The sequence below is a fragment of the Adiantum capillus-veneris genome, chromosome 27, assembly GCF_014529385.1.
Source record: "Adiantum capillus-veneris isolate H3 chromosome 27, ASM1452938v2, whole genome shotgun sequence".
NCBI classification, from domain to species: Eukaryota; Viridiplantae; Streptophyta; class Polypodiopsida; order Polypodiales; family Pteridaceae; genus Adiantum; species Adiantum capillus-veneris.
This window is the reverse complement of record NC_140957.1, coordinates 23,469,971-23,482,988: the sequence shown is the minus strand read 5'-3', so window position 1 is coordinate 23,482,988 and position 13,018 is coordinate 23,469,971. Positions and strand designations below refer to the sequence as shown.

At 46.6% G+C, this 13,018-nt stretch overlaps 1 protein-coding gene across 1 annotated transcript in view; it reads left to right on the top strand.

Annotated features, from left to right (window-relative positions):
• The window catches only part of LOC147421641 (isopentenyl-diphosphate Delta-isomerase I-like), a 49,196-nt gene extending 36,491 nt beyond the window's left edge, over positions 1-12,705 (top strand). The window contains exons 3-6 of the mRNA XM_086503455.1: positions 11,510-11,601; positions 11,687-11,789; positions 11,876-12,013; positions 12,264-12,705. Coding sequence (XP_086359581.1) covers positions 11,510-11,601; positions 11,687-11,789; positions 11,876-12,013; positions 12,264-12,517 — 587 coding nt within the window. The 3' untranslated portion in view covers positions 12,518-12,705. The remainder of the gene's footprint in view (positions 1-11,509; positions 11,602-11,686; positions 11,790-11,875; positions 12,014-12,263) is intronic.
• Positions 12,706-13,018: the final 313 nt, after the last annotated feature.

Genomic DNA, 13,018 nt, shown 5'->3' with positions numbered 1-13,018 from the left:
TCTGATTGTCTCCTGTCTACAGGCTGTCTCCCATCTATATCCACTAATGTGAGGCATAGATTGCCCCGGGGCTTGATGTGTCTCAGAGTAGAAGACGATGTCTCTTCAACGCACACACGAGAGCAGATTGAGTGTCCCGCAGTGGGTTGTGGTAGTGCATATACCCGCATTCGGGTTGTGGTTATTACTTCTTTGCCTAGACTCAGCTGCGCCAGAGCGTCGAGCTATACCTGCATGGCCAATGGAGGCCATGAGCGCTTCGCCAGTGGAGGCCATGACCGTTTCGCCAGTATGTAAGCCCTATACGAAGGCAACCTTTGTGCTAACACAAATGGAAAGGGAGATGAAAGAATGGAAAGCAGAGACGGAGGGATGGTGGAAAGAGAAGGCCAACCTTTTTCAAATGTTTCTCATCAATGAAGGCGCGCAATGGAAGAAGGAGAAAGAGGACTTGCACGCAGAGCTACAAGCACTTAAGGCGGATTCACAAGCACTTAGAGAAGAGGTCACAGCCCTCAAGCGAGAGCTTGAGGATAGAGTAAGCAGTGGACTGGAAGAAGGGGAATTCCAGCCCTCGGTGATAGAGGAGATCAAGGTCATCAAGGAACAAGTACGGATGATCACAGAGGAGGAGAAACAGAAGGTGGTAAAGACGTCTTCGTGGATGGATATGATCACGAAGACGTAGAAGAAGGCGGATGAGGCCGAGAAATGGATAGAAGTCGCTAAGAAAGGGAAAGGGAAAGAAACCGCATCTGTCCCCACTCCTACAATCAACATGACTCTAGAAGAAGAGCAGCGAAGGAAAACTAGAGCCTTGCATATAAGAGTAACCGGTTTAAAAGACCGAGATGATGTGGAAGGAGAAGTCGAAGAACTTCTCCGCATGATGGATAGTGAGGCTACTCATACAAAGGCATGGAGGGTAGGGAAGAAGACACAAGGCAATGGGGAGACTTCAAAAGGGAGAGCTTTAATCATCCGTTTCCCATCCATGGAGGCAAAGGACTTCTTGAAGAAGCACCCTACACTAAAGAAAACGGGTCTATTCCTTGGAGATGACCTCACTCTCACACAGCTTGCGCATATGAGAGAGGTAATGCCAGAGATTCAAGCGGCAAGGGAGAAGGGAAAGCCGGCCTTCTACAGAGATGGCCGGCTGGTGATTGTAGAGCGACGCTCCACATGACGGTGCAAGACCCATGGGACCACACTCAAAGTTGCCACCTGGAATTGTAATGGATCTATGCGCCTTGATGTGGGTGCTTTTGAGGATAGTTTTACGGGAAGAGACATCGTCTTCTACTCTGAGACACATCAAGCCCCAGGGCAATCTATGCCTCACATTAGTGGATATAGATGGGAGACAACCTGTAGACAGGAGACACGATTAGAGCACAGAGGGCGGGGCTCAGGAGGAGTGGCAGTGTTATTCAGGGAGGAGTTGCAGTCATTGATACACATAGCCCGCAGGGATGAGCAAGCTAGGTACATGTGGGTGAGATTGAGAGCAGAGACAGGCAGATATCTTTACATTGCTATTTGCTACTTTCCCCCGAGTACGTCATTTATGCACCACTCAGAGGACAGTCTCCCTTCTCTATTTTGGATGATGGCATATGGGTTGGATGTTGCAGAGACGGGCCTATCTAGACTATCAGAGGATGGAGAACACACTGAGTATGGACGACACTTGATAGACATGGGGACTGCACATGGATTGGCCATCTTGAATGGCCTACAGAGATTTCCCGATGCGGGTGGTCTTACATGCTTTCCACACAGACATGGAGCCAGCACAGTGGATTATGTCATGGCACAGCCGAGTCTCATCTCTAGTATCCAGGATCTCACGGTTGGACCCAAACCTGTTGGTGTGGCAGTGGACCATGCTCGTGTCGTTGACCATCTCTTTTTAGTTTAGTGTAGCACACACGCTACGGGCAGCAGCCCCTACTCGCTACACCTTCACGCGGGAGACGGACTCTGTATACATAGATGGGATCTACAGATGCTTGTGCACAGAGGAGCCAGGGCGACCTCTGGAGGAGCTTACTACTATACTGACACAGACACTACATGATGCAGCAGCAGAGGCATACCCACATACCGAGCCTGAGCAGAGACGCCGGTCGGGGAGCATGCCCCAGAACAGTTGGTATGATGAGGAATGCCGGGACACTAGAGCTAGACTTCAGAGGGAGGTGCTTTTGGGGGACATCACTCATAGACAGTCACAGATTGACTTCCGACGCCTAGTGCGGCGGAAGAAGAGGGCATTTTTGGCTCGCCTAGAGCAGGATCTATACCAGCTATTCTTGAGTCAGGACTCACTTGAGGCATGGTAGCTCTTTCATGAGCACTCCCCCCCCCTGCCATCACTTCTACAGAGGCCTGGGGCTAGTATGCATCATCTCTGTACACAGTTCCTTAGCAGCCCCCCCTTCCCGACCCCCGCGATCCATGCCCGCACACATGTGCTTTTTTCACCGCTGAGATGGTGAGGAAGGCCATTGACAGGATGAGGACTGGGAGAGCATACGATCATGATGACTTAGTGGCTGAGCATTTCACGCATGCCAGAGATTTACTAGTAGAACTTCTAGCAGTTATGTTTAACCGTGCCATGTGTGAGGGCTTGCATGATACTTGGAGCCTATCTACTATTGTACCTATCTTCAAGTCGGGAGACTCTATGGAGCCTTGGAATTACCGCACTATCATGATTGGACACACATTGGCACGGTTGTACGCATCTATTCTTGAGTAGCAGCTGAGTTGATGGGCAGAGAGGGAGGGGATACGCGCAGCCGGGCAGGCAGGTTTCAAGAGGGGTTTTTCTACTCTTTATCATATCTTGACACTCAGAGCCATCATTGAGGATGGCAGATCGCGTGGGAGACGGATCTATTGTAGCTTTGTGGATTTCCGCAAAGCATTTGACACAGTGCCCAGAGCTAGATTAATGCGTAGATTACAACAGATGGGAGTACCCACAGAGATCATTTGGGGGGTCATGGCATTCTACAGGTCAGTAGTGGGGCATGTACACAGCCCAGAGGGTCTATCCACACCGGTTTGCTCCACTATTGGGGTGAAGCAGGGCTGCCCGCTCTCTTCTACTCTATTTGGTATGTATGTGGATGAGGTTTCTGACTACATTGAGAGAGATGGTGATAGAGGTGCACAACTGGCAGGGACATGGATTCCACTGTTGTTATATGCTGATGATATTGTGTTGATCTCCGACTCTCCGGAGGGGATGCAACGTCACTTGGATGCTTTGCATAGGTTTGCCCAAGAAAGTGGTTTGTCCGTCAACCTTGGTAAAACCAAGGTCATGGTATTTAATACCACCCCACAGTGGATCAGGAGGTCAACGCCCGCATTCACATACGGCTAGGAGAAGGTGGAGTATACAAATGCTTACACTTACCTTGAAGTGGTTTTTAGTGGGCCAACATTTTCATTGAGGAGGGCAGTAGAGACTAGATTGACCAGAGCCCATGCAACATTGGGTAGATTGGAAAGGATGTGTTCACAGGTTTAGTTTCAGGAGCCTTGGACGAAGCTTTGGCTCTTTGACACTTTTGTGGCTTCTGCATTGCTTTATGGAGCTGAGATTTGGGGACCTTCACTGGATCATCACGGGAGGACAGGCCGTAGTGATGGATGGCGGGACATGGAGAAGCCTCTGGTCTCTCTGATCTCGTTGAGGAGCTCACTTGATCTGTCTCCTTCATACACCGCATGTGGGAACTTCCCAGAGACAGATATGCACGCCTTGCACTTGAGTCCTCTCGACAGTTAGCCATGCAGGGAGATACATCATGCTGGTATGGGGAGATGACATCATGGTTCCAGGCGCATGGGTTCAGCATAGACAGATTGCCTCCCTTCCAATAGTCACTAGATGCACCCTCTCTAACTCTTACACAATCCGAGATCACCAAGCTCATTCGCCATTACTTGACTCAGCTAGACACCAAGAGGACATGGATATAGCCAACACAGGAGGTGGGCACGAAGATGGCTTTCTACAGAGAGCGTCTCCTCCGGCTTACGGAGGATGGTTTTGTGACGAGGCCCAGATACATGGACACCCACTTGTCTCATGGGATACGATGTGCTATTGGCGAGATACGCACATCTTCACACCAACTGCGGATCGAGACTGGGAGATACAGCGGAGTACAGCAGAGGCCAAGACATGCCCCCTGTGTGACACTGAGCCTGAGACAGAGTTGCACTACACATGCCACTGCCCCGTCTACTACGAGATACGAGGCCGCTTCCATTGCTTGTTCAGAGAGGGCTTTGGACCATTCTCTAGAGTCATGCGGTACGAGGATCAGAAATGCTTGGGTTTGTTTTTGCTCGAGCTGCGTAGACACAGAGAGAGCCTGATGAGAGGAGAGACTAGCCAATCTCAGAGACAGATCACATACTTCTTTAGAGCTGCCACCACTGGACACCCGGAGGAGTTACTACCACAGCAGAGCTCGTCGCCTTACACCAGAGGCACACTGATCGACCGAGCGATTGAGCTGGGGAGATCTAGACGCCCACGACTGCGGAGGACTACACAGCATCGACGGAGGCTGCATCAGAGGATTCGGATCACTTTGGCTCGACATGCACGACACCCGGTCAGACTACTGACCATGGAGGAGATTGATGAGATCCGCCAGCGAAGACCGATGCTGGATCTCCTGTGATCTAGCTATCCCAGCTAGCTGTTTAGTTGCTTAGTTCACACCTAGCAGTTTAGGATTCCATAGTATTTTATTTTGTCATTTTGTCATCTTGTTACTCTTGTTACTCTGTCTTTGTATCAGATCCACCACAATGTAACTTTCTGATCTCATAGGTCACTTTGGCCTTTTGAAGACGTTAATATAACATTTCATTTCATTTTTTCTCTCTCTCATGCCCCTTTGCTCGATCCCCCATAGCCGTGCCCACCCACTTGTAGCTTCTTTACCACAGAAATAGTAAAGAAAGCCATTGACAAGCTGAGTACGAGGAGATCACAGGACCATGACGGACTAGTAACTTTATACATGCCAGACATGGCACTAGCTCTCATGTTTAAGAGAGCTATGTCTGGGGAATTTCTTGACACTTGGAGTATGTCCACGATCCTGCAGATATTGGAGTCTGGTGATCCCAATCTTCCGAATAACTAACGCACTATTATGGTTGGTCACTCACTAGCCAAACTCTATGTATCTATCTTGGAGCAGGAGTTGAGCAGGTGGGCAGAAATAGAGGGGATATGTGCCCCGGGATAGGCACGCTTTTGGAGGACATTTTCCACTCTGGATCATATATTCACTCTCAGAGCTATCATTGAGGAGGGCAGAGCACATGGGAGAAGGATATATTGGAGCTTTGTGGATTCACACAATGTAACAAACTGCTAGTGTCAAAGCCTAAAGAATGGAGCTAACTTACAGATGTGGCCGAGGGGCCTAAACCCTAAGAAGAACAAGTAATTGAAGAAGTGTCACTAAGTGATGACGTGGTTGCCCGAGAGCAGAAAACCCTAACCCTAATTTTTGCCAGAAACCCTAACTGTTGAAACCCTAATTCCAGAAACCCTAACTGCTGAAACCCTAATTTTGGAAAACCTAACCCTAAAACCTGCAAACCCTAATTCTGGAAACCCTAACCCTAAAACTGCAACAGCCTGGCAGATTTTCAAAAATTGCGCTGGCATGATGACGTGGCAAGCTGTACGGATTTCCGTGATTTACGCTGGCTGCTTTTTGGCTTTGCTTTTGGACCAGAAGCTTTTGAGTTTGAAAGCTTTTCATGTAAATTGCTTTTTAGGCCAAGGACCTTTAAATATGAGGTTAGGGCTCATTCGCTGGCATGCTTCCTGGAGAAGATGCAAAGTTTGGAGTACCGGCTTGTACTGTGTTGATGCAATATAAAGAAATACCGAAAGGGGCACCAAGGTTTGGGGCCAATACTCTCTGGGGTGGAATTCCGCCACTCCGTGTCGCGTGTCGTCTTTCTCTCTTTCAGTTTAGTTGTTAATGAAGTGCTAAAAGTCTATTCAGTTTGTTCTTTTCTATTGGCACGTGGTGCCCGCCTTGTGACAGTGGTATCAGAGCATCAGGCGTGTGCTTTTCTGAAAGCATACCGGTCCTACAAAAGAGCAGACAAAGCTATTGGAATTTTATTTGAGGTATTTTCGCCCTCCAACCCGGACTTATTAGCCACTCCCACCCTTACTTCATCGTGCATCGGGGTTTTGCTCCCGTCTTCACCGCTCATGTCTTACAGGGCATAAGCCATTAAAGATCACTTGCAGGAGAAGGATCCAAGATTTGTTTCGAGCTGCTGTTTTTCTTAGAGGCAGTGCCATGCAGATGTTGATGTCTACAGCTACCAAGCAGCATACTCCAAGTACTTGGCAAGCTTTCAAGGAAATTTTTGCCCAAAGTTATATGGTTTCTGACATCTTCCTTTGAAGTGCAACTTCTGGTAGAGTGGGGTATCCTGAAATGCTTGCCATGGAAACCCTAGCAGATTATAACTTGAAGTTTCTCGACATCTCCCAGTAGATGTCTCTTCACAATCAGAGAACCTTGGTGGTTCGGTGCGATTGCTATCTTGGGACTACCATCGCCGCCATACGAACACTGTCTGTCCGAGAGTTGATGGACCATGGTGTGGTTCTCTACAACCTTATGGAAGAAACCCAACCCTAATTTTTGGTGCAGGTTTCAGGATGGAAAGTCAATCGACTTTTCAAGCTCGGCTGATGTCGAGATTGCTTTTTAAGTTTGAGTTCTGTTTGATCTTGTTTGGTGATCCTGTTTGGAATTTGTTTGAAATGGATGGTATCTGTTTTGAACCTGTCTTGGTGCCGATTTGAATTGTTTGATTCTGGTTTTAATACTGGTATCAATGATTGGCGATTTTACTCCCGGGTAGAGAAGTGAGAAATACTGTTTTGGTATTGTTTAAACCTCGAAACGACGCACGCCGATGCCTAGGGAGCGTTTCGTTGTATGTTTGAAAACCTCCGAATGACGCTGGCCGATGCCTGGGGAGCGTTTGGTTTATGCTTGTAAAATAAATGGTGTTATGACTCTTGGCCCGGACCTGGATAGTTATGCGGGAGGAGTATTAAGAAGTCTGAGCAGTGGTTACTCTCAGCACCTCCAAACGACGCAGGCTGCGGTCTGGGGGGCGTTTGGTTGTAAAAGGCCTCTATATCTCATGGCCCGGACCTTTTTAGGTTATTTGCGGGAGGAGTGATGAGGGACAGCTCATGGCCCGGACCTGTATGGTTATTTGCAGGGGGAGTGTCGTGTGCGGCTTTATGTTTCTATGTCTTATAACATACATATGTAAGCATTTGTGTTGCATTGTGATGTGCCAACTACTGAATATTCCTAATTGGATGAGATTGCTTGGGTATGTAATTTTAGTGCATCAAGACACTCGTGGAAGATCAGTACGGTTTGGGTGTGATGGCTAATTTTACTACGCCGGAATATCAAGAGTTCCGATCTGGACGAAAGGAGAAACTAACTCCTTGATCAAAACAACCGAAAGGAGAAGCTAACTCCTTGATCAAAAGAGCAAAAAGGAGAAGCTAACTCCTTAATAAAAAGAGCAAATTGATTGTCCCTCGGAATGTCCCTCGGAAATCTTTGAGCTAACTTGAGTTGTTTTGCGGATATGCTATAATCGAGGACGATTACTCTCTTTCAAGAAGGGGAGATGTAACAAATTGCTGACGCGTCAAAGCCTAAAGAATGGAGCCAACTTACAGATGTGGCCAAGGGGCCTAAACCCTAAGAAGAACAAGTAACAGAAGAAGTGTCACAAAGTGATGACGTGGTTGCCCGAGAGCAGAAAACCCTAACCCTAATTTTTGCCAGAAACCCTAACTGTTGAAACCCTAATTCCAGAAACCCTAACTGCTGAAACCCTAATTCCAGAAACCCTAACTGCTGAAACCCTATTCTGGAAACCCTAACCCTAAAACCTGCAAACCCTAATTTTTGAAACTTTAACCCTAAAACCTGCAAACCCTAATTTTGGAAACCCTAACCCTAAAACTGCAACAGCGTGGTAGATTTCCGAAAATTGCACTGGCATGATGATGTGGCAGGCTGTACGGATTTTCGTGATTTACGTTGGCAGCTTTTTGGCTTTGCTTTTGGACCAGAAGCTTTTGAGTTTGAAAGCTTTTCATGTAAACTGCTTTTTAGGCCAAGGGCCTTTTAATATGAGGTTAGGGCTCATTCTCTGGCATGCTTCTTGAAGAAGATGCAGAGTCTGGAGTACCGGCTTGTACTGTGTTGATGCAATATAAAGAAATACCGAAAGGGGCGCCAAGGTTTGGGGCCAATACTCTCTGGGGTGGAATTCCGCCACTCCGTGTCGCGTGCCGTCTTTCTTCTTTCAGTTCAGTTGTTAATGAAGTGCTAAAAGTCTGTTTAGTCTGTTCTTTTCTATTGGCACGTGGTGCCCGCCTTGTGACACACAAAGCTTTGGACATGATACCGAGAATCAGACTGATGCATAGAGTGCAGGCTTTAGGAGTATCGTGTGAGCTGATATGGGCTATTTTGGCACTCTATAAGATTGTGGTGGATGAGTATGGACCTTAAAAGGTTAATCATAGCTAGTTCACTCCAATATAGGGGTGAAATAGGGATGCTCACCCTCACCGACCCGCTTTGGATTATATATTGACAAAATGTTGGACAACATTGGGAGCTCATACGGTAGAGGAGCCCAATTGCACTTGGATATCACTATTGTTGTATGCTGATGATATTGTGCTTATAGCAGACTCCGCAGAGGGTATGCAACAGCATCTCAAGGCCTTGCACACTTTTATGCAGGACAATGGTTTGTCAGTGAACCTTGGTAAAACCAAGGCCATGGTGTTCAAGATCACAGCACAGTAGGTGAGGAGATCAGAGCCTACCTTCTTATATGGACAGGAGACTCTGGAGTATGTGGATTCTTATACCTACCTTGAGGCTTGGAGTGGTCTTTAGTGGGTCAATTTTCTCCTTGAGAGGGGTAGCAGAGGCGAGGCTGACTAGAGCATATGCATCATTGGGCGGGCTAGAGAGGATCTGTGCACAGGTGCAGTTCTAGGAGCCACAAACTAAGCTATGCGTTTTTGACACTCTGGTCACATAAGCCATACTCTATGGTGTCAGATATGGGGGCCCAGCTTAGATCATCCCAGCAGATCGGGAGACACACATGAGGGGATGGAGATCGATGGAGCAACCGTTGATATCCATGATCTCTCAGATGATTAGGGCTAAGGCCTCAGTCCCGCATGAGATCATCAGAGCAGGGATGGCAGTACCACCGATCGTGGTTGAGGCCTTATCAAGATTAGGATCATTTCTCAAGAGTATATGGGCACTGCCCCGAGATAGATATGCCTGCCTTGCTCGAGTCTTCTAGGCAGCTTACCATGGAGGGAGACACATCATGCTGGTATGCGCAGATGACAGCATGGTTTGAGCTTCATGGGCTCAACATAGACAGATTACCCCCTTTCAATACTCTCTGGATGCACCCTCCCTCACCTCGACACATAGATTACTAGTCATTAGACAGGACCTCATCCAGCTGGACTCTAGGACATGGGTAGAGCCCTCACAGGCACTAGGGAGAGGATGGCTTTCTACTCGGAACATTTTCTTCATACTACAGATGATGGTTTCATAGTACACCCAACTATGTGAGAGTGCGTGTGTGCGGAATCGTGAGAGAGAGAGACAGTAGACACAAACGCCAAAGATGGTGAAGAGGGGGCACTCAGCCCCCCATGATTACCATGAGCAGAAGACCCAATACAATCAGATGATCTCTGTGAGATGTGAGATGTGGAAGTGGGTACCCCCCTGGCCCTAATAAATAGGTGCCCAAGGGGAGGTAGGGCAAGGCCTGATAAAAATCCCTACGACCCTGGAAATATATGTGGGTGCCCGGACAAAAGTGGGCGGCCGGACGAGGTACAACCTAGACTATGGGTGGCCAGCCCGGAGACAGCCCGGAGACATACTAGCCGTACAAGTATGCCCTAGGCCTGTGAAGCAGCAAAGTGGTGTAAATCACCTATTACACAGCTTGAGATGTCATTGGTCAGATCCACGTTTCTTCACACCAGCTCAAGATAAGACAGGCAAATACAGGAGAGTACCACTAGAGGAGAGGATTTGTCAGGTATGCCAGCATGAGCCAGAGACAGAGGAGCACTACCTATGTCAATATACTGCCTATTATGAGATTAGAGGATGCTTCCACTGCCTATTCAGAGAGTGCTTTGGACTATTGGCCAGGGTCATGGATTACTGTGACCAGAGATGTCTGGGGCTGTACCTTTTAGAGATACGTAGATTCAAAGAGACTGCTCAGAGGTGGACACCCCAGTGAGAGAGTGTCCACACAGGGACAGATCATGGATATCTTTAGAGCCTCTTCTCAGCAGCAGCAAAGAAAAGACGCTACTTGCTAGACAGGGGACATCACTTGATAGAGCTGTCCAGCTAGGACGAGTTAAACGTCCCAGGCTATGAGGATCCTCACGTCATCGGAGATGTATACATAGGTGGATCAGGAACATCATTGATCGACATCGAGCACGACCCATCAGGCTTCTCAGCATGGAGGACATTGACAGCCTATGATAGAGACCGATGCTTTATCTCTTGAGAGGATAGCTGCCATCTCCCCTACCCTGTTTACCATGTTTACTGTGCAATTCCTCCTACCTACCCATCAATGTATGACTGACCTAGATTTTAGATTTTCAGTCTGTTTTCCATTTTCATAGCTTTCTAGATAGAGTATCAGGTTTTAGTGGGATGTAACTTTTGGTCTCATAGGTCATTTTGGCTTTTTGAAGACGTTTCATATAACAGTTCGTTTCATTTCATCTCTCTCTCTCTCTTGAATAACAAGTCTTGAGTTCAACTCTCGTTGGATAGATCTTTGAGGTCTCTTGGGATAGTTTCCCACGACGTTAAAAATTCTCGTCTTCTTCTCCTCTCTCTCTCTCTCTCTCTCTCTCTCTCTCTCTCTCTCTTTCTTCAGGTCAAGGAACATTCTGTAAGAAAGAACGAAGGAACTAAGTAGTAGGATGATGTCTCAAGAAGTGGCTTTATGTTAATGTGATCTCTGAATCTTTGTCAAGTTTACCATCTGTGGTCTCTGATAGAGACCCGGACACACCATAGGCAGATCAGAGCCTTATTGAGTTCCATGGGAGGAAGATGACAAGGGAAACATCTTCTTGAGCTAATGGTTATGTTATCTTATGGATGACTACCCATAAGTCTATAACTTGCACTTCATTTTGAAGGTGAATTCGGTTATATCCAGGGACATGTATTCATGAATATGCTTCTACTTAAGTTAGGATTTCTGTGGTCGCAATCAACAAAAGGTGTAAGAATTTCTGTTAAGTATTTTGTTTGTAATAATTGCACGGCTTGCCTTTATGGTTCAGGTCATCTGATGGAAACCGTCAATGCTGGCAAGGCACTTCACCGGGCCTTCAGCGTCTTTCTGTTCAACACAAAGCATGAGCTGCTACTGCAGGTTTGTACTACACATTTGTCAGATACTCCTGAAATAGAGGTAAGATAAGAAGAGCGTTGAAGCTGTATCTTTCCTATGTAAACAGCAACGATCCGCCACAAAAGTGACCTTTCCTTTGGTATGGACAAATACATGCTGCAGTCACCCTCTATACAGAGAAACGGAGTTGATTGCTGAAGACAACCTAGGTAGTAGCCTCTTGAACTCCTCTTGAACAAATTGTCTACTCGAGAAAAGCATCTTAAAGAGCAGCGTATATATGCATCTGGTTCAGGTGTGAGAAATGCTGCCCAGCGGAAGCTCTACGATGAACTTGGAATTGTTGCAGCGGATGCACCTGTTGATCAGTTTTTGTGCCTCGGTAGAATACTATATAAAGCTCCATCAGATGGCAAGTGGGGAGAGCATGAACGTACGCACAGGGTTTGCTTACTTGGTGTTTTGGTGTGCAAATGTTCAGAAGACCATGAATGTCGGCCCAGGGTTTGTTTATTCATTGCTGTTGTGTGCAAATTCTAAGGTTGGAAGAGAGTATTGTATGATTAGAATGTCTCAGCCTAGGTCGTGCTCACTCTTGGTGTAGACTTGGCCGTGAAAATCCACACAGCATGCTATTGATATTCAAGAAAGCTCCACAGATTATTTTAATTTGTGTTTTGCAGTGGACTATTTGCTTTTTCTTGTCCGTGATGTGACCGTAGAACCCAATCCTGAGGAAGTAGCGGATGTGATGTATGTAAACAAGGAACAACTAAAGGAGCTGCTGAAGAAAGCTGATGCGGGTGATGAGGATGTGAAACTCTCTCCATGGTTCAGGCTCGTGGTCGACAATTTTCTGTTTGATTGGTGGAGCAAGCTTGAAAATGGTTCTTTGGCCACTGCTGCCAGCATGGGGCAGATTCACAAGCTCTATTGAAATGTTAAGAGGGTTTTTCTATGACACAAATAAGAAAACAATTTGTCAGTATTCCAGCCGTGTTACGTGTATCGACGTGTCCGATGTGTTTCAAGATGTCATAGTTGAGACATTGACGTCAGACAAAGCAATCTATCACTGGCTTTTCCCAAAAAAATTGTCAGGAAAGATACAAGTTTTTGGTTGCATTGAGTGAGTGTTGGAGAAAATTTATTTTTGCAACCATACACAATGCCTTTTTATGATTTTAAAGAGGAAATATAGCTATTTTTCTTAAAATCTAGGCGAGATTTTTCCTTTTTCTCTTGCTCTCAACCAGCCATTTTCATTTTCATAACTGGCACCGGAGTAAGTCGAGACACACTTTTCCTGAACACTGCATTAAGTATTTGAAAAACTAGTTTCATGAGTCTTTGCAAGGGTGCTTTAGAGATTTAAATTTGTTTCAAACCTGACAACTCATAAAATATATCCAACTTGTTGCTGAAAGCAGCAACCATT